Source organism: Fundulus heteroclitus, chromosome 22 (genome assembly GCF_011125445.2).
Source record: "Fundulus heteroclitus isolate FHET01 chromosome 22, MU-UCD_Fhet_4.1, whole genome shotgun sequence".
Taxonomy (NCBI): Eukaryota; Metazoa; Chordata; class Actinopteri; order Cyprinodontiformes; family Fundulidae; genus Fundulus; species Fundulus heteroclitus.
Window position 1 is genome coordinate 24,670,789 of NC_046382.1, and position 22,278 is coordinate 24,693,066.

General features: G+C 41.8%; 1 protein-coding gene across 10 annotated transcripts in view; it reads left to right on the forward strand.

Annotated features, from left to right (window-relative positions):
* Positions 1–22,278, forward strand: part of dlg5a (discs, large homolog 5a (Drosophila)) — a 101,644-nt gene that overhangs the window by 50,623 nt on the left and 28,743 nt on the right. For 5 of the 10 annotated variants that reach the window (XM_036126664.1, XM_012880534.3, XM_036126666.1 and 2 more), the window contains 6 exons: positions 171–361; positions 431–574; positions 707–834; positions 1,030–1,139; positions 2,270–2,379; positions 2,504–4,577. The exons of the other annotated variants lie outside the window; for them this stretch is intronic. In XM_036126664.1, the coding sequence (XP_035982557.1) occupies positions 171–361; positions 431–574; positions 707–834; positions 1,030–1,139; positions 2,270–2,379; positions 2,504–2,607 (787 nt within the window). In that variant the 3' untranslated portion in view covers positions 2,608–4,577. Of the gene's footprint in view, positions 1–170; positions 362–430; positions 575–706; positions 835–1,029; positions 1,140–2,269; positions 2,380–2,503; positions 4,578–22,278 lie in introns of those variants that run through there. 10 annotated transcript variants of the gene reach the window in all.

Consider the following 22,278-nt stretch of genomic DNA (forward strand, 5'->3'; position numbering starts at 1 on the left):
TGCCCAGAAAAACAATTGGATTTTTAGTTACCAGCTAATTCAGGCGGTCAGCTGATTCCTCTGTGCATCTCTAATAACTACACACATCAAGTAAAAGCTCTGCTCTCCAACCGTGGTGCTGCAGCACCTTTTACAGAAACTGTGTTGGGCTTTTTTCCGGCGCCATGTAGGATGGACCAAGAGTTTTACCGTCGACACAGCGTGACAGAAATGAAGGAAGATTCCAGCAAGACGGTCTCTGCAGCCGCCCGCCGATCGTTCTTCAGGAGGAAACAGAAACACAAACGCAGCAGCTCCAAAGACAGCAAAGAGATGGTGGCTCTGGACACCATCAGCACCGATTCCATCCCCTTCTTGGACGGTGAGGAAGAACGGATGGGATTATGGGTAGAAACGACAGGAGGGATTATATTTCACCTTTTCTTTCCAGACTGTGTGAGCCTGGCTTACCAGAGGGTCCAGAAGGTGGAGTGCACCTCTCCCCGACCGGTACTCGTACTCGGGCCTCTCAGCGACCCGGTCAAGGAGATGCTGGTTAAAGAATCTCCCGGGAAGTTCTGCAGATGCCTGCTGGGTGAGATCCCCCTCATCCAGATGTGTCACTTCTAATAAAAAGCCAAACGTTTTGCGGGAACCGATGAGACTTTAGCGAGCCGTTGCTTTGCGTCATGTACTTTGTTTCTTGTTCTGTTTGTCACGTCTGCAGAGGTGATGAAGGCCTCCCAGCAAGCCATCGAACGCGGCGTCAAAGATTGCCTCTTTATCGATTACAAGCGCAGGAGCGGACATTTTGATGTCACCACCGTCGCGTCTATAAAGGAAATGGCTGATAAGGTATGCGTCAATGCCCTCAGGTCCGCGTCCTACTTTATCAGGAGCCAAGTGGCCTCCGTCTGTCCTTAATATCTGCTTTTACCCATAAATCATCAAGATTGCTGCTTATCAGACTCTTGGATGCTGTTGATTGCACGTTCCTGCTGGTAACATCAAATTGTTTACTGTTTTTTGTTTTATTATGTGAAATTACAGGGCTGTCATTGTTTGCTTGACATCGCCCCGCACGCCATCGAAAGGCTCCACAGTGTTCACATCTATCCCATTGTTGTCTTCATTCGCTACAAAAACGCCAAGCAAATTAAGTAAGTTTCAACCCGTTTCATGACATAGATTAGGAGGCAATGAGGATGATGGAGGGGTGTCCTGTCTGCTCTGTGTGAGGCTGATATAAGAACATTTTACCTCATCACAACCACAAACTCCAGTGGGTTTCTTTGACATTTTATGTGCTAGACCAGGAGTTCCCAAACATTTCAGCCTGCAGCCCCCTAAAGTAACAATGCCTGAGACTGGTCACCCCTTTTTGACGTTTTTCCCCCTTATTTTTTTTTTGGGAAATTACGAAAATAAAGTCGTATTTTTGTAAGAACTCTTCCAAAAAAAGAGAAGCCTTTCTCCTGCATTAAAACCAGGAATGTGGGGCATCTTGTAAAGTTATTCTTTGGTATCAGTTTCACACAGAACGAATCAATCTTTTTAGCACATCAGCATCAAATCACCCCCCCCCCCCCCCCAAAACGGTGGGTTTAAAAATGATTACAAATGAAAAACTAATTTAATACATAAGTCTATAATTATAGCTGGGAACAATACAGGTTGTATTTTGTAATCTGTGAGATTATAAATTCTTTTTATAACTTGATTCACTGGGACATTTTCAAATGAGCTGCTACACAAAATATGATGCATAAAAGTAGATCTTCTATTTTATCCCTAACATATCCAAGGCTTTTTTTTGTTTGTTTTTTTTATCATTTCCTGGCCCCCAATATGTGTTATATGAAAAATAATTTAATTTCTGTGGATTTTTCAGGGAAAAAAGTATTTTTTATTATTAGTTTAATTAAAGGGTTCAAATGTTAACAATGATTAATATTTGATAATTTAGTACCAAAAATACTCAAAGGAAATGAATCTCTATTTTTATAGTTGTTTTGAGGTGAACATTTTTGTCCAAAGTGACAAAACAGATGTAAAGTTTTAAATCAAATGCTACACAAAATTAACAATGCATACAATTTCATCTTTCAATTTATGTGTGACACATTCCAGTTTGGTTATTTTTTTGTATCTTCCTGCTCCCCAAAGCCCCACTTGTAACTTTAGCGTTGAATATCTTTAAGTGCTTAGATGCTTGATTTAAAATAAAAATATTGCTTAAGTTGACACATCGGGGAACTTGGTTATGACCGTCCTTTGTTTTTCCTCTCAGGGAACAGAAGGATCCCATATTTCTGCGGGATAAAGTATCTCAAAAACATTCCAAGGAGCAATTTGAAAGCGCGCAGAAGATAGAGCAAGAATACAGCAAATTTTTCACAGGTTCGTATGCCGTCCGTAAACAAAAACACGCTGAAAAAGTGGCATTAAACCCAAACATCTCCAGGTTTTTTGTAATTTGATTCATGATCTGTCAGCCTTAGGTAACTCCTTTTATTCTTCTCAGGTATTGTCCAAGGCGGCAACCTCCCGTACATTTGCACTCAGATCACCACTATAGTTGATCAAGAACAAAGTAAAGTCCTGTGGACTCCACTTGGCTCCCCCTAGAGGAGACTGGCCGCCACTACAGCGAGCCGAGGCTCTGCTCTTCATTCCTCCCACACTAATTAACTGTTTCACACTTTACCAGTAGGTACACTACCGTGAGCTAGTTGTGTAAATTATTGATATATTTTTTTTATTTTGTCTTTGTTATGTTTTATAATCGGTCTCCTTTATCTCTGATGTACTCTGAAGCAGGTTGGTAGCATTGCATATTAACGTTAAGGTTCAATCAGTCTTCCCTGAGGATTTCTGTCGGTGTGTTCGTTATGCTGCATTGTGCGCGTCCGTTTACAGTCCTGAGATAAGTCTGAATATTGGTGTTCAATAATTGCTAGAATGAGTGTCCCTTGACCATAAACCTCAACACTAATGAAGTTCTGCCGCTCCTGACATTTGTGATTTTTTTTTTTTTCCTACAAATATGCACCCATTTGATGATGACTGACAACTAATTGTAATTTATTTAAATTTCTTCTTTTTTTTTTTTTGTGCACGTGAGGGTTTGAAAGTGGGGTTGGGAGAACAGCTTTATGATGAAACCATAATGTCGATTTCTGCAGAGACGCGTCATGGTTTGTAGCAGAGATGCAGTGCCATGGAAGTGGAAAACCAGCATCCAGATCACTCATTACGTTTCTCCAAAAGTGCAAACGCATTTAACCTCGTTAACATGTGTAGCTGTGGGTTTAATGAAGCCGCCTCCCACCAGTCTCTCATGTTTCGCTCTATGCATAGTTCCCATAGCAGCTGGGTGTGTGGACAAGTCCGTAGGCCTTTCAGAAGTGCCTTTACAAAAGAACAGCTATCTGAAACCAACCCTGGGTCATTTAATACTAATTAGGAACACTTTTAGCTTCTTTTTTTTTTAAACAGTCCACTAACCTGTTATGGACTGGATGATTAAGAGGCTGATTTGATCCCAGCACAGTTTAGAGCATGTAACAACGGTGAGGCTGTGAATTGACGCCGACGCGGCGGCCAGCAGATTATCTCGTCAGAATCGACTCCAGGTTAAGACTAACCACTGTGTAGCTCAGTCTGTTCCTTTAAAACATATTTAATACTATAGAGTGCGCTGCGTAAGTAGTATGCAGACAAATCTGGGAAGAAAACGTATAGAACTATATATTACATGTATTGTCTCTTGGTAACACTCCTATGAGCGTTTGGCAGTGATGTCACGCCTCAGCAGGCTTTTAGCATGTTTTTTCTTTTATTCCTCGTGGTTGGTTGTCAGTCACTTATCACCGTACTCAATTTAAAGGCACGCTACGAAGCATAGTTTGCAGGTTGACACCCTTAGGGATTTTCCTCTTGCAAATTTTAAACGTTAGTGACTTTTAACTGTTGTTTATTCAGGATGCAAAAAAAAAAAAAAAACAATCCCCAAAATAATCACCCTTCATTAAAGCTATATCCTTCATCTTACTGTGCCAAAATCCACTGAAATACCTTTATCCTTATATTATACCGTATATTTCCTTTTTGCACTTGTTTATCTGTGAACCCTAAACATGTAACTGTTGTTAGGTTTACAGCATACTACAGATAGGTACTATAATTTCTACTCTAATTATTGTTTTTATGTTTCACATCAGTTCCTTACATTTCATTGATGGCCTTTTTTTTTTAAACTGTTGATTTAAAAAAAAAAAAAGGATCAGTTCTTATTTGAGTTATTAAAAGGGATCTGTTCTTGCACATTTTTAATGCAAAATTGTCCATGAGTGTGACTATTGGGCTAAAGGAGAAGAAGCAAATTGTAATGTTACTATTTTTCTGAGTAGTTAGGGTAAACCAACTTTAGAGCGAAAATGCAAGATGAGATGGTTGTGTATTTAGAGAAAAAGGTCTTTTAAAGAGTCTAGATGCCAGGTACTGATTGAACTCTTTTCTTTTATTAAAAGAATGTTATTTGTATGTTGAGACATTAACATGAGAATAAACTCATTTTCTGTATCACGACACAAGCATTTCTGCATCCTTGTCTTTTTTTCCCCTTCTACAGATCTAATCAAATGTCCTTCCTTAAAAAAATAATCCCCAGCATATTCAGCATGCTACTGTGTCGCCTCGATAAAAATAAAACCTTGTGGGTAGAATCAGGACAAAAACAAATCGTTTTGAGTCCTCAGAATTGCCAAAGGACAAAAGCCCAGCCCATGTCGGGAGGAAAAGGTGCTGATAAAATGCTATTGATGGCAGAGATCAGATAAGGTAGTTTGACCAAATCTGTGGATCTCAGCGCTAAATGTGACCTTTCTGCTAAGAGAAGATTGGGGGGAAAAAGGCTGTGGAGAACACATCTTGGGGAATTGGTCGTCATCTTGGAGATCAAACCAAACTTTCAGTTACCCGTCTGCAAAAACTGTCTTAAGACCAAAAAAATACAAATATGCGGGACTTTTCCTTCGAATGCCTTGCACTTAGTTTATACTTTAAATTGCATATAACTAGAAGACAACAGGTTGCAGAATGAGCATCACCTTTAGAAGGTTTTATTGCATTACAACGCTAAACTTTATTCTATTTCACTGGGATTTATATGATAGACCAAAACAAAATGGTGTGCATTCCAAAAAAAGTAAAAACAAAACAACTGGACTTGTTTTCCGTAGTGAAGACGTTTCGCTTCCTCTCCAGGAAGCTTTCTCAATTCAAAAGCAAATTGACTTTTTGAATTGAGAAAGCTTCCTGGAGAGGAAGCGAAACGTCTTCACTACGGAAAACAAGTCCAGTTGTTTTGTTTTTACTTTTTTTGGAATGACCATTACCTGGATGACTGAGAATCTTCACCAGCAAAATGGTGTGCATTTGTGAGCTGGATGGAAAACCATACATTGTTTAATGTATTTTTTTTTTTTTTTTTTTAAAGAAATAAAAGTCTGAAACGGTGTGATGTATTTATGATGCATGGAAGGCTCTTTTCCTGCATTTGCTGCTCTAGGGGGGAATCTCTACCAAACCAAAGGTTTTGCTAATTTTTCTTCCTGCCAGATTTGGCTGAGATCAACACAGATTTGTGTTTGGATTGAAATCTGGACTTTGACTGGGCCACTCCAACACATGAGCTGTGGCGCTGTGTTTTTTGGAGGTTATCCTGCTGGACGGTGTGGAAGCCTTTTCCCACCTCTGACAGGCTTTCTTCCAGTATTGCCCTGAATTTAGCTCCATCCATCCTCCGATCAACTCTGACCAGCTTAGCCGTCCCTCCTTAAGAAACGTATTTCTACAGCATGATGCTGCCACCGCCATGTTTCCCCATGGGAATAGTGTGTTCAGGGTGATGTGTAATTGCTAATTTTCTACCACACACATTATTTTTGCTTTCAAGGCCACAAGTAGAATTTTAGTTTAATGACCAGAACATTTTGTTCATGTGTGCTGTATTCCTGGCATGAACTGCAAACAGCTTCTTAGTTTATTTCAAGAAAGGCTTTAGTCTCCCCAGACTTCCATATAGACCGGATTTGTGAAGATGACAACCAAAGGAAAACTGATTACTGTTTGAAAATTCAGTTTGTCTCCTTTTTCTTCTTTTTTTACTGGAGACAAAATGGAGCTCATGATGAAAGAAATGCCCTCCGGTCTTATACTAACAGATCCAGTCAGTCGGGAGAGTCTGTCTGTGGATCTCAGCCTTGGTCAATTCAAAATGGCCCACATATCTTCTTAAAGCAGGGCTGGAGGGGCCTCTTTCCATAAAGGGCTTCATTTTGTCTCCAGTAAACAAAGCAATACGCTCAGTTTTCATAGAGAAACTGGCTTTGCATTTCAAATTGAATCCTATTTGAAAGCTCATATAAAACCCAAGGTGACCAAAGTGACTCCTGACCATCTTAGTCAGATTTGTGTTTTATTCGCAAAGCTGTGGAGTGCAACACTGCATTTTTCAGAAGTACAAAACTTCAAATTTATTCAATATAGCCAGATTTACTCACTGACAAACAATATCAAGGGAAGGAGTTGTATACATTTTCTTGCATTAAAAAGAAATGATTTCATCCACAATAAATCTATAGTAGAGCTGCATGAATAATTATTAGCATATTAGTTCACAATATGACATTCACTTGCAAAAGTATTCACCCCCTCTGTACGTTGACACTGCATTTGTCAACGTACAACATAAACCAGGGGGGCCAGAGTCCAGTCCTGGACAGCTGCTGTCCTGCAGCTTGGACGCATTCCTCGTCCAACACGGCTGAATTGATGAAGGGGCTTGTTGCCAGGCCTCTGAGGAGCGAATGCAGCCATTTTATTCAGGTGTGTTGGAGGAGGGATGCAGGAACCGTTGCAAGATAGTAGATATCCAGAACTGGATTTTGGCACTCTGACTTAAAATTATTCAAGACAAACAAAATGGCTCCAAAGGTACGATTATTGGAGGCAGTGCAACAAACTGAGCAAGACCGTTTTTGGGATTTAAATGTAAATCACGGCTAAAACAGTTCAGTCGGTGATTCCATCGGTAATTCTTAAAAGTTTAATTCAACAGGGTGTCATTTTAGTTTATGATTTAATTGCCGGACTCAACCTGAAGTGTGACAATTGTCCACAAGAGTTTTGTGGACAAACGCAGTAAAATTTTGTTTTTTTACTGCATTTCGGAAAAGAATAAGCGTTAATAAATGGGTCGGGGAAAGGTGCAGGTCAGTTTTTATGGAGAACGGTCATTTTAATGAGCATAAACCCTTCAATCATGAGTCCCATTCATTTGTGAGTTCACTGTAAAAGTAATTAATGCACCTGCCAGACAGTTTCATATAAACAAAGTGAGAGGGAATGACGTCCAGTGCAGAGGACATGGACGTGTAGAGACTGATTGTGTCAATATAGTGAGACAAAACTTAAAAAAAAAAAAGAAAAAAGGTGTAAAACAGCGACGCCGCAGGAAGACTAAAAGACAAATTAATGCGATGGGGTTAAAATTGTCAGAATGTGGTGTTTGCATAAAATAATTGATGCCTGTTAATTTGACAAACAGCTCTTTAAGCCCCCCAAATGCCACCTGCAGCCTGTTTCCTCTCTTCCCTGTTTTCCAACAGCTTCTCTGCATAATTTCCACAGAGCACAGGTGTGGAGCTGCAGCTGCGCTCTGGCTCTAAGGGAAGCTCCACTAAATGCAAATAAATGGTCTTTATTCAGCTAAACAGGAGGGTGACCCTTAGCGGTGCTGAAAATAGGAAATGCTCAATGGACATTGGAGAAATCTGTTCAATCAGGTCTGATAACAAACTGGTAATTTAGGGTAGGAGGACTGGGAGGCAGAAACAATCTGCAACAACTAATTCAGAATCAAATAATGATTCCTTATTTTGCTAACTTTTTTTTCTCTCCCATTTCTTTGAATACTGGTTTAGCCTTCAACTTCGTACCCCTATTTGGCTCAAAGTAAACCAGCCGATGATCAGCCTGAATTATGTCCTCTAAGCATCTTTGCAGTTTTTTTAAATCCATTTGCTTGTACTGGTGGTCTTTATTCACAGTAACATGACATGCAGCAAAGGATCCAGCAACCCATCCGTTATCTGCACCCGTTTATACTGGCAGGGTCGGGGGGGGGGGGGGGGGGGGGGGGGGGGTTGGACTGTAGCCAGCTGTGACAAACTAACCTTCGTATATGAGATGATATGAGATGGCTGCTCCACCACTACAAGTTAAAAGTCCCTGTGAACACACATGTTCAGGCTGCCGGGAGGCCTATCGTTACATTTTTAGTATTTTTGATCAGTAAAACATTACAAGCAAACTGATTTGCTTCATACAGTAAAACCATTACTGGTTAATACCTGTCAGGCTGACAATGAAAGTAAGATGCTAAAATTAGATGATGACAGAAATAAGAAACTAGTACATCTTTAATTCCTTTTAAAGATGTCAAAAATAGAGATTTATTTTAACCTCAACTCTTGCATTTACAGTGCCTTGCAAATGTTTTGACGCGCCATTAATGCTCCCTCAGTGTTTATTTTAGTTTAGAGGTCCTCAGGGCCCACTGTCCTGCTTGTTTTAAGTGTCTCTGCTCTGAGGCCTGTTAATCACCTTGTCATGTAAGACACGCCTAAAACATGCAGAACGATAGGTCCTGATGACCAGGGTTGAATAAATCTGGTATAGATGATTGATCAACACAAACAAAATACATTTCTACTCTCCTCCCTTCACTCTGTTTCCCCTAAATAAAATAAAATGCCATCAGCCGTCACCTATGGAGTATGCTGCATGGTTTCCACCTCTGGAAATGACTGCAGTCTCAGTACAAACACAGCTGTCCTGTGAGGGCCGCAGAGGTTTGTTGGAGAACAAACAGCGTCACGAAGACCAAGGAACACAGGAGATGGGTAAGGGGGAATATTGTGGAGAATTTCAAAGCCGGGTTGGGCTATGAAAACAATATCCCAAGCTCTGAACGTCTTACAGCACTGCCAGGACACGGTTGGCGTGTAAACTGAAAGGTGATAGGAAGAGCATTAATCAAAGAAACAGCCAAAAGACTCATGGGAGCTCACAGCTCCCAGGAACCTGAAAAAAATATGAAAAATATTTTTTTAATGGAGGAGTTGCAAGAAGAAATCCATAAGGAGTGAATTTTACCACATGCCAAAACTGGAGCACGGCAAATGTGGTGAAGATTCAGGTTCTGAGACTGAAATGCTATTGCTGTGTGTGGAGGGAAATCAACAACCGCAGTTCACCCTGAACACCCTCAGCGTCTCATGGTGGCGTCGGCATTATGATGATGGGGATGCCTGTCTGCAGCAGGGATAGCAAAGCTGAGTTGATTGGCAGATGGATGGCGGTAAATGCGGGACAGTACTGGAAGAAAACCTGTTGGAGACTGGAAAGACTTTCAGACCGGGGCGGAGGCTCATCATCCAGCAGATAACAACTCTGCTGGATGATGTGGTGGTCTTGGAGTCTCTAGAAATGCAGGATATTTGAGTGTAGTCTGTCAAGAGATACCTTTATATTCTTTTTGGGACATTTTTCAAGCCGTTCAATTTTGTCTGTTTTCTATTATGTGTTTTTTTTTTTTTTTTTAACAATTACATCACAGTATTTGCTGCGGAGCTGCTAAACAAGGCCATGGACCTCAAGCTTACCAGTCTCACTAATCCGCCATGTTTATTTCTCTGAGTGATTTTGTAGTCCAAGCACAAGGATGCCAAAGTTACGAGAGGATAGTCATTGGTTTTTCATTGTACCACCCCAAGCACACTATAAAAATGACCAAACGGGGTGGAGGGGAATGCTGGCTGTGAAGCTCTTTCTTTAGATTTAAAGAGACGGCACCAAAACGAGTTGCTCTCAGATGCACCTCAGAACAGGGGGGAACATGAGGGTAAATTAACAAGGAATTCAGACCAAAGCATTGCAGTTCCGCTTTATATAGACCACAGCTGAATGATTTCAATGTGAAAAAGAAAGAACGGAAAAGCCTGATGTGTCCCCTTTTGAAGATTGTTTGGAAAATATGAAGACGTTGAAAATTATGGCAAAGTTCTGCATTTACTGAGATGTTCAAAAATCCTTAATCGCGCATAATCAGCTGTTTATTGTAATTCATTAAGAATACACATGAAATCAACTCAATATGTTTGCACTCTCTGTGGAGCTTAATTGCAGATTTGCACGTTATCTTTCCACCCATGCAGATGCAGGGTTTCCTAATCTGTTTAGATTTTTCTTTAACAAACGCGTGATGGCTTTCTTTTTCCCCCCTCTCTCTTTCTCACCTGTCATTTGTATGATGTTTGACATTCAACTGTTCAGACCTTTTTAGGGGCAGGTAAAAAAAAAAAAAAAATCCCTGGGTTTTAAAATCAATAAAGAATTATATTTCTAAGATTGTTTTCCATCCACTTGGGCAGCCTGGAGCTGTGCCAGATCTTGCAAGTTGATTGAGTGCCTCCAGCTTGAGGTTAAATCCTCTGAGCGCTGCGTGAGTCACATGATCCCCCAGCCAACACTGTCACAGTGAATGACGGCCCTCCAGCTGCCTGTCGGGTTCATTATGGCCACAAACCTCCCAGCATCTCCAAATAAGCACCGTGTAACCCGTGAAATAACCACTTATCTCTGAAATATCCACCTAGGTTTTCCGTACGGCTTGAAGGACATTTTTTCTGTCGTTTTAATATTCCCAGGAGAAGGTTGCGTAAGGTTTTTGTCACTAATGGCACCGTAAATGTGTCGTACTGTAATGGGCAGCCCTGTGGTGCCGTGTCCCAATTCCTCACGTCCTCTGAGTCCCCTCCTGCCTGTTTTAGAAAGAAGTCGGGCCTCAAACCCTTTAGCTGGGGTGTCTGTTTCATAGCAGCTGCTGACAGCACAACTGAACTTGAGAAGTCTCAAGTCGGACAGGAGGAGGATCATTGTAGTCCACACTGGGACGTGTGGCCTTTCCTCGCCGTGTCGGATCGTGCTGTTCCTCTCTTTTCCCAAATCTCACTCTGACAGCATGAATTCAGATGCGGGTCTTTCCCCGTGATTCTTGGCGTTGTTACAAACAACTCTTGTTACCACATGGCCCTCTTCTCACCTGTAAGCTCGGGCTTGATTGTCCATTATTTGAAATTCTCTCCTGTCGTTTTAACATTTTTAGCGCACGGCTCGTGATCTTCTGTTGAAGGGAGTGTCCAACGCTTTTCTCACTTATTTTGCGAGCATCCAGCGCCATGCAAAATGTTTCATATACTTTCTACGTATTTATAGTTTGTCACTTTACAACAACAGACTTTAGTTTATTTCATTGGGATTTTATGTAATAGACCCACAACACCAAGTAGTATTTAATTGTGAAGTGGAAGGAAAACAATTAGTCTTCAATAACAGAATCTGAAAAGGAGAGTTGACCCTGCAGATCAACACAGATAAATACAGCGTCTCAATGGTGGCACATGGTAGTGGCAACATGATGCTGTGGGGAAGCCTTTCTTCAGCCGTGATATATTAAAGAGTTATTTTTGTTCTTTGACTATGTATTTTGGGAAAAACTGGTTAGTTTTAAACTAAGAGCAACATACATGCTCGTGCCTGTTATGTTGCTCACATAAAACTAAGAACCACATGTGTTATTGTGCTATAACTTGTTTTAACTTGTGGTGGGAACCTATGACAATGTGTTGTGGGAAAGACTGATTCTGTATTCTTATTTTGTTTGATTTGTTGTATGCAATATTATTTTGCTTCGCACACTGCTGAGGTGCTGGGAACGGTTGATGTTTTGGGAAACATGCTTAGGGAGGCAAGGCAGCTGTGGAGTGAGAGATGGCCACTCTCGCTCCACATCTGACTCTTTGTTTACAAGTATATAAAGAGGAGACTGCCCTCAGCCCGGTGAGTCTGCCGTGAGTTCGTTTGTGGAATACCGGCATCGTGAACGCTGATCTTAACCTAGGACTGAGGGCTCCCAGTTCGTGTCAATGGTAAGAGCTGATTCTGAGAATCTGTTGAGCGTCACGTTTGTTTGAAAGCTTGTTGCTTTAATGCTTGCTACTTTGCGTGTGTGAAGAACTAATTGTTTTGATGTGCTGTATTCTGTGGGGAATAATAATAAATGTGTGCCTTATATTCTAACAGAAACAGTGTTTGAGTCCTTATTTGTGTTTGCCGATCTCTCCCGATCCTGAAATAAACATTTCATAAAACCAGCCGAGCCAAGGAAATTGATCTGAGTCGATGCATGGCTGGAGCTAAACCCGGGGCGATGATGGAGGAAAGTCTGCAAAAGGCAACAAAGGAAGGACATGAGACTGGCAGGGAGGTTCGCCTTCCAGCAGAACAACGGACAAACAGCTGGAGCTACCAGAGAGAAGTCCAGACTTAAACCTTCTTAAGTGTCTGCCATCACTTGAATAGAAATGCATGTCAGATTATTTGTTTTAATAAAATTTATAAAACAGAGTTCCGTTTTCATTTTAAGTCCCAATGTTGCACTCCCTTGTGTCGGCCTATCGGCTAAATCAAAAGTTATTAATACTTTTGCAAGGCAGTGTAAATCAACCAACTCGTAGCCTTTTGGCTCCCAATCTAATATTCGGCTCGGATCCAAATAGCGGATAGCCACGTCGGGACTGATCTGCCGCCTGTTTTTATGTGGACTCGGACTGCTTGCGCATGGAGTCATAACTCTGAAGAGCTATAATTCAAAGATTGGCTTGTCTTCCACGTTTTTACAGCTCAGCCCTGCTCCAAGTTAAGTGACAGCCAGCCGTTACCAGCGGCTGTATTTGTTGAAGCACTAATATTTCCTGGATAATAAATTGCCATCATAGGACGCATGTCACACTTTGACACGTTTACTTTTCAGGACCTCAATGCCTGAGACTGAGTGTTACAACTTCACACTTCCTCACGCAGAGCTGGCCCTAAGTTTTATGGGATGCTATGCAGAATTTGCTTGGCAACAAATTATGAGTATCTATCTATCTATCTATCTATCTATCTATCTATCTATCTATCTATCTATCTATCTATCTATCTATCTATCTATCTATCTATCTATCTATCTATCTATCTATCTATCTATCTATCTATCTATCTATCTATCTATCTATCTATCTATCTATCTATCTATCTTCAACTGTTCTGTATGAGAATTCAGCTACCCACCCTGGGGACCTTTTTAAAATATACATCCAAATTACTCAGAATATGATCAGATTTAATTTACTTGAGTAAATCATTTTAAAAAGTGAAACAAGCATTCATTACATAATCGAGCATTTCTATTAGGCTTTATTGTTGTTAGTTTTCATGATTTAGGGTTACTGTTACTGATAATTTAACATTGAGTTTCTCATTATATTAGAATATGAACAATTTAAAAAAAGATTACTGTACTCTATGGTATATGCATTTAATACATGCAGTGCATGCCTTGTGAACATCTCCCAAAGACTTAAATGGGCTTTGCTTCACAATCCTGTGACGACTGCAGTTGTTCCTTTTGCCCCTCCTTCCTTCCTTCTTCCTTTCCACTGTGCTTTCCATTAATATGCCTGGATACAGCACTCCAAATCTCCTCTAAAGCTCTGTGTGGAGAGAGTTGGTGATTCGGCTAACGTTTACGTTTGGGTCCGCATGGGTAGGAAACCAGCTGAAAAATGGGCCTCTGGCCATTTGTAGCAAGCGTAATGGTCCCATGTTAATTACCCGTGGAGCTTTGATAGGCGACAACTCAAGAGTGCCCAACTTTACCCGTATGGTCAAGTTTTGGATTTTTATCCAAAAATCAAACCAGGCCCAATTGATTCCCATCCAACCTGAGGCCTCTACTAACATGCTGGCTGGATTTGTGCTTGGGAACTGTAGGCAGTCTTCCCCATGATTGTGTAGGCCATAATGCGAGCACATTGTTGTTATGCAATAGTCACAATTTTTGAGAAACAGAATTTTGCGAGCTGTAAGCAGCAAACATCAGAAATGAACCCGTCAATGATAACCCTCTGTGTGTAACCCTCTGTTTTTAGATGAAAAAAAAAATGCAAGTTAAACTTTTCAACGAGATTCTAAACCATTAAGATGGACCTGTATAATTAAAGCACGGCTCAGGTCAATTCTTTTGGTCGCCTTGGAGAATCCTGGAGCCCTGCTGCTGCCACAGGTGCATGAGCACCTGTCTTGATGGGGTCAGTGGTTATTCAGGGCCCCGAGCCAGCTGTTTACCCATATCCTTTGCTGGGACTGGCCACTTGAGGTTCTCCAGCGAACAGCCATAAACTACAGCCAGCCACGCCTCACCGTCATCACCAATCTACACCTGTTTTTGACCTCCCGAAGGCTGAAACTGTGAGCATATCACAGTAATTGATCACGAAGGACGCTCCCTCACGGTCTCTCCCGCCGCTAATTTTTAAAACCGGGGACATCCTCCACGGGTGAAAAGCCACCGTCCCAGTAAATTGAAATACAGGAGCACTATCCTTGATGAGAATCCAGCGCAGTAATACCACCCCCCCCCCATCCCTCCCCATAATCATTTCATGTTTATAAAGCTAAATATAACGCTTAAATTTATGACTAGTCGATACAGCCACATCCTTGCGACGTGCGTCACAGGCGGACAATAAAGACGCAGAGGCGCAGCTTCGCGGCCAAAGCGGCGGAGGGGACCAGCTCGGCCCCTTAGATAATACTAATTAATACAATGAAATAAAAAACATCGTCGCGGTCTCGCCGTCCCTCTGTCCATTTTTATTATCAGCGCTTGGCTCCGCCCTCCTACCTGTAACCCCCCCCCCCCCCCCTCCCGTCTCCTCTCCTCTGGAGCGGATCTGACAGGCGCTCAGCTGGCCGCTCCGTGCCAGGGCTGCAGGGGGACCTCATGGAGGCAGCGACATCCACCCGAGCGGCGCGCCAGTCCTCTCCTTAACGCAGAGCCGACAACCCGAACCGCCTGTTTGAATATGTAGTCTTCTGATCTGCGTTTTTTATTTTCCTGCTTCTCCCTCTCGTCCTTTTAGGACTGAATTGGACGCAAAGCGTTTAGCCTACAGTCGACTGAACAAGAGTCATAAAATCGATTCGACAGGATCCCTGAATGGAAGACGGCTAGAGGAAGAGAACAACCGGGAACATTTTTCATATTACTTTTTTTTATTTTTTGTTTTTAAAAGCCTCTGCTGTTTGTGAGTCTGCCTTATCAGATAAGGACAGCGGCAGCCTCGGCGGCTGCAAACGACGCCGTCCCTGTCACGGCATATGGCGTGAAAGAGGCAGAAAAGCCCCTCAGAATGAGAAGCGCCTAAGATTCGTCGTTATTACTGCGGATTTAAATGCCTCTCTCCAAGGGGCCACCGAGGCGCTATTTTGGTCTGCTTTGCGTGCGCCGCGGCTCACGCTTTCATTAATAATAAACAATTCATAGCTTTTAAAAAAACCCCAATAATAATCAGAATCTGGTGAGATTATCACCATTTAAAGCAAATAAAGGGGGGCATTTTTTGATTTTATTATTTTTTTTAAGCAATATGGCTGGTGAGTGGGGCTGGGGACGCTGGCACAGGCTCTCCAAGGCTCCTCAATGCTAGCCGAGGCACATGGCACGGATCCCCATGGAAGCGACAGCTCTATGAGGACAAGCATCGTCGATAATAAAAACAATCCCGACTCTTCGATCTTAATATCCAAGATGGCAGACGTTGTCATCCCCTACACGTCCGACGTGCCATGCGACGACTATGGACAGCGCATGTGGTGGGCATTCCTCGCCTCCTCCATGGTGACGTTTTTCGGGGGTCTCTTCATCATCCTGCTGTGGAGGACCCTCAAGTACCTGTGGACGGTCTGCTGCCACTGCAACGTTAAAACCAAGGTAATGGCTGGAAACTCTGTGAGCATCCACGGTCACGCAGAAGCACTGATGCAACATGCTGTGGGAGTCAGAATATTTTTTTTTTATGTGACAAATCAATGGTTTTGGTGTTATTTGTTGTTGCATAAAGACGCATGAGGCGCCTATTGCGGTTGTGAACACACCGGGGTTGTTTTTGTTTTCCCTGGGCTGTTTACTCCCACTCTGGCATGAAGGGGGTGATACTGCATGAGGGCGATGGGTGAAAGGAGAGCAGAGGAATTCCTTCATTTTAGTTTGCTTCAGCAGCAGAGGCGGCTCAAGGTTATATGAGTCCCTAAGGAGGATGATCTATATTTCTGGGTAGCTGGCAATGAAAAAGTACACATTTCTTTTCATTTTCCTTTTACTTAAATGAAACATACTGCACAGAACCACAACATGTTGTCCCTTTTAATCAATGCTCTGAACTTTGTCCAAAACAACCTTCCTGTTTGAACCATTCAGAGGAGGACCCGCTGGTCCGCTTCAGATCATTGTCCTGTTGCACAACACCGTGTGCTAGAAAGCGATGCCCAGATGTTCTCCTTCCGGATCTACTAGCGAAGAGCCAATTGACGGTTCCATCAATCAGAGCAAAATGTTCTTTAGGCAGCAAAACAGACCCACATTATCACACTACCGCCACCATATTTCACTGTGGGTATGATTTTCTGTTTCGGACCGACTGTGTTAAAATGCGCTCTAATGGGACGCGCACCTTCCAAAAAAAAGCTCCCCTTTGGTCTTGCCTTAGAAACGGCTCCCCTTTCCAGACACACTGATGTCAGTGGCTTTGTGCTTCACCTGTTCTTGAGTTTCTTTAGATCAGGGGATGCTGTGTTGTCTTTGGAGATCCGTCAGCCTACTTCATGTTGACAGACAGGTTCGGTTCAAGGGAGTTAAAAAAATATTTCTTTCTTTTTTGATTCTACATGCTAGGGAGTAATCAGGTCTAACTGTGGTTGTAACATTGAACTAAAAATGTGGTTAATTTCATAAAAATAAACTGCATTTCTCTGATTATTATTATTTTTTTAATTAATTGCTGGAAATTGTGTAGGTGTGACAAAAGAGAAAAGCAGAAGAAATCTATAAGGACCTAGAAATTTTACACAGCTCTCTACTTACAACGTATTGACATCACTGCTCATGTATAGTAGGGATGAGTGCTAACTCTAACATACCATTATGAATGATGAAAATAATGTCTTTTTACAAACTTATTCTTATCTAGACTTTAGATTTGTTTATTTTGTGTTGTTTTTTTAGTAAATCCAGTAGCCCTGAAATTCATTTCTTGAGAAATCTGTTAATTTTTCCAACTAATTAATATTTCAACTGATTGTTTTTCTCCAGAAAATTAAAGCTGTTTTATTTTGGGTAATTTTTTCCACCAAATCTGACATTTATTGCATGCAGCAAAAAATTTTTTAACCCCAACTTAGGATATTTATTACAAGCAATGTACAAAATGGAAATCCATTAGATCCCTATATAAATAGGAAAGTATCGGCAACTCAATCATGACAAAAATAAAAACAAAAACAACGAGGCGGTCTTTGTAAACGTCTATTAACCTTCCTAAGCCGTGTATTTTGTTGCCGGAGCAGACGCTTTTTAAAACAGCAGCTCCAAAGAACGAATTTCTAAACGATATGTTGTGACTAAAAATACTGATGTCGACTGATAGCCAGTGTCATTGGTTAGGTCCGCTCGTTGAACCAGACTTCATCTATTCCCAACTTTTTTTCTCCTATACAGCAAGCCGCTTTTTGAATGCAGCCCCCACCGTTCATGGCAGCAGTACAGAAAACGTCCGATGGTTTTGGTTGCTTTGCTGTCGTAATTTCTACGGTATTTATTTTAAATAAATTGTTCGCCATCACTCGTTTATGAGGTCTGCGGTAGTTGCTGAATGCGAACCTCGATCACGCTCCACTGTGGGTCTTATTGGTATATAGACCGACACACATGGGCCAACAGACATTGGAGACTGATGCTGACATTATTAGGTTTTGATTGTTGGTTTCCTGCTGCAGCCCAGAGAAAGTGATAATCATATTAATTATTAATAATTATATTAATTGTTTTGCCAATAACCACACTGCTCCTGCCAAACAACGTACTTTGGGGAGCATATGAGGGGTATTTCCTCGTCCCTTCAAGATTATAAGGGTTCAGCTATCTGGCCACCTTTTGGGAATGTTTCTGGAGTGGCCTCTGTTTTTCACATGGCTGGAATGTGTTCTCTGTGCACCTTTAAATGGCTCAGCATAGCGCTAAAGGTAAACTGCGAGCAGGACTAATATAGAAATGGGATAATAAGGCTGAATGCCTGTTATACCGCCTGCTTGGGGTGGATGAATCATAGCTGATTCACATTTAGTTCATGCGTGACTCACACACTTGCGTGTAGTGAGAGTGGTCCCCCTGGATGGAGAGAGGAGCTGCTGAATGGTGATGGTGTACAGTGTGTATGTTTTTTTTTGTTTTTGTTTGTTTAGTTATTTTCTTGAACCAGAAAAAAAAAATGAGTTAAGTGGAAAACGGTGAAAAGGAAATGCAATTTCTGGTCGTTGTTGCCCCCCAGACTGTGGCCCTCCTGTCTGCTTTGTCCTTCCGATGGCCTTGACCTTTTCCTGTCTCTTTCTTTGAAATAATGAGTTTGGAGCATGAAGAGTGTCTTTGTCAAAGAATAATTAGAGAAAAAAAATCCTCTTTTGTTCTTAAGCCTTGCTGAAGAGTTTCTGATGCAATTCCGGGCTTTTTGGTTTTGGTTCTGTGTGCTGGTTGTTTTGTGTTCTCTTCAACACCCACATATACTTTTATACTACTGCTGCTTCTGCAGAATTCAAAATACCTTCTGGTTTTAATATAAATCTTCAATCTGACTGAATGAAGTATATACGTCCACATAACACAGTCTTTATCTGAACATAGCTGTTGCTCTAATTCAATGGCTGGATATACGTTGGGGCAGCCGGTTGCACGCCCCTGGTCTTATTCATCACTTCCATAAATGGGATTGGAGTCTGTTGCAGGTTGGAGATGTTTTCTTTTTTTTATTTTAACTCTTTTTTTATCTTCTAATTTTGGTGATTGTTGCTTGTTTGTCAGGAGGACCTAAAATTCATTGTCTCAGTAAAATGTAGGTATTACATAGGATCAATAAAAATTGATATTTTTAACAGTAACCACAGGCTTCAGAAAAGTATGTTAATTTCTATGCACTCAGTACTTGGTTGGATCTCACCCGTGTGGGATTCTCCTGTGCGTAGCGGCTGACTCTAGCGTCAGTCCACTCCCTGAGAAGATCAGGTGTTCAGAGTTAAATATCTGATTAAGGTGTGACACCATAAATCTCCAATAGTGAACTTTTGGCCAATATTAAAATTTTCTCAGACATTGAATTTTTGGTTTTCATTATCTATAAGCCATAATAATCAAAAGTGTGGCATGGAGGAACTTTACTTGCCTGTGCTGAGTCCTGAGGCCCATTTCACAAAACCAAGATGGAGGATTAATCCAGGATTTTCCAGACATCCTGGCTGAATTAAGTCTCAACTCACACTGATCACAAACCAATGAGTTATGTCAGTGATTTAGTTTTCTGATCTGTGTGGTTTGGTATTTTTTTATCAGCCTGAATTAAAATATCACTGATACATATTGGTATTCAGTCGAGTAGCTTACTATTATTGTTTTAAAATTATGATGGTCGCCTATACCATTATTAACTTAATTATTATCCATGTGGACACTGTTACTGTTTGATTTTGTTTTTGAAGACTGCTGTTCTAAGTTTGACAGAAAGGCCTTTAATAGACTGTTGCATGTGTTGAGGGAATTTGATAAATAGCTGAAAAAGAAGTAAAGGTGTTGTCAATAAAGCCTGGTGCTACACCATTTTCCAGGACATTCTGCAACTCTAGGGGGTGCTGACTCCTCCATAACAAACATAATTCCCCTCAAGTGCCCAAAATACACATCTCACTGCCCCAAAAGGATAAAAAAAACTATACAAACTATAAGGCTCAGTAACTTAACAACTGTTAAGGGAGAGAATGTTATATTGATATATATTATCATGAATAGGTCATTTCAGTGCAAAAGCTGAAGCTGTTAAAGCTGCAAAAGGTGGGCACACGTCTTATCAACCCCTATGGGGTTAGGGATGCGATGCAGCTGAAGTTCAAATGGGTCTCAAGGTACATGAACAAATATTTCTGCATGGAGCTTGCATGTTCTCCTTGTGCGTCCATTCTCTCCCGGTACGCTGGTTTGGTTACTCTAAATTGTCCTTAGGTATGAGAGTGTGCATGAAAGGTCTTCTGTCCTCGGTTGTCTCCGTGTTGCAACTAAAGACCGCTGGAGCTGACCCCCCCGGGGACCATGCTAAGATACACGGGTATAGACAGCAGATGGATGAATAATTGCACAAGTCATGACGAATCCACTCCGGCTATCGGCAGTGTTGAACAAAAACATTAGCAAATATTTGCATCTCATTCATACAGCTTTCTTTTACACTATAGAATAACTCAGCACAGTGTGTTATTTATATCGCTGCTTGGCTCTCCACTTCCTGTCACGTCGCTACGCTTGTAGACTCCAGCATCAGAAACGGCATTAAACCATATGTCACCCTTCATGCGCTTCACTATCTTGCTCGTAACGTGATGAAAACGAGCCATGCAGATATAATTAGGGATCCATCTTGTGGCTGCTGGTGAGGATCCGGTTGTCTCCTATCTCTTGTAAATGAGGAGAAACTGTAAAAACAACCGCCTGTTCCTGTTGGTGTGGCCTGGTTTGGTGCGTGCGCATGTGTGGAAGGCAGAGTCATCCTGTTAGGTGACTTTGGAAGGCTTGACACTTGGCTGCAGAGGGAAAAGGCTTGTTAAGAGTATTAAGACGGGCGAAACTGGATCCCTGTTCAGCTGACTGGTACAGCCAGTGAAGTTGGCAAGTGTCTCACACAGGATGCATAGTTGGCCTGGGGCCGCAGCCGCTCTTTCTGTGCTGTTATTGGGGACCTGGAATCAGAAGTGAGGAAATGGAGGTGGAAGCTCTGAGGAGGGGATGAGATGTGATGTGGAAACGGCGGGTTAGAGGACGAGGAAAGGTTTTTCAGAGCAGTGTTCCACAACCTGGACCCGGTCAATGACACAAAGCTGCTTCTCAGTTCCTAATAACGGCCTTCGTCTCGGCTGGGACTACAGGCATGTGGTGGAAAGATCATGAAGAAGGAAGGAAAGGATGTCGCAAAAGTTTTTTTTTTTTTTTTAAATATTTAAACCATGACCGGTTAACCACTGAGCATAAAACATGACATTGCAACCATCTTCTCATCACTGTAACACTAATAAAGGAACTCAACTTATAGGAGAAAGGGATAATGAAACACATTCTGACTAGATGGGGGAAAGAAAAACAAAAAACGCACCGCTTTAGAGCAGTAGGTGGACCAAAACGATTAAATAAAAAAAGAAAAAAAAAACCCAGCAAGAAAAGTCAAGTCAGGTTATCAGTGAGTTGTTTCTCAACACCTAGATGCTGTTTTAAAACCACACACCAGCCACGTGTGTAATCCGATTCACGGCTATTCCCCAGCCAGCGTTCATCCTCAGGTTTCCTGGCTAAGCTACAATATGTCAGTGTCCACGCTGCAGCCTGAGACCGGCCTCGCTCTGAACACAGACCGGAGGAAGTCATGCTGCAAACACCCTGTTAATAAAGTCCATCTGGTTCTTCTGCTGTACGTCATCATGAAGAAGTTGATTTATCTTTTTCCTCCCCGGCTGTATGTTAATGTGTTTTACTCCTCTTCTGTAGGGATGTCTGAAGCTTTAGAGATCCTCTCTGAATCCAGACACCTCCAAGAGTTCTTAGGTGATGCCATGTTATTTGTGGGGTGTAGGGGGAAGTAAAAAAAAAAACATCAAGATGGGGTTCTGCAAACAGTGGAGATCCCAAAACATTGTTAGGGAGCAAGCTCTATCCACCACCTTGCTCTAGAGTTTTGGGGTAGAGAGGATTGAATCTCCTGCCTGTAGCAATGATTACAAACCCATTAAACCCATCAGGGATCCAACTGGCCATGCAGTTCCTGCCAGAGCGGCCAACACAAGCACGCTTGCACACAAGACTTGTGACAAATGCTGGTTGGGGAGCAGGATGTCCTCCCACAACACTGTATGACCAAGCTGATGATCAGCATGAAGATGATAAACAGGCTTTCATCGTCGTATGCTGTTATTTGTTAAAAAAATCCATCCATCCATCCATCCATCCATCCATCCATCCATCCATCCATCCATCCATCCATCCAT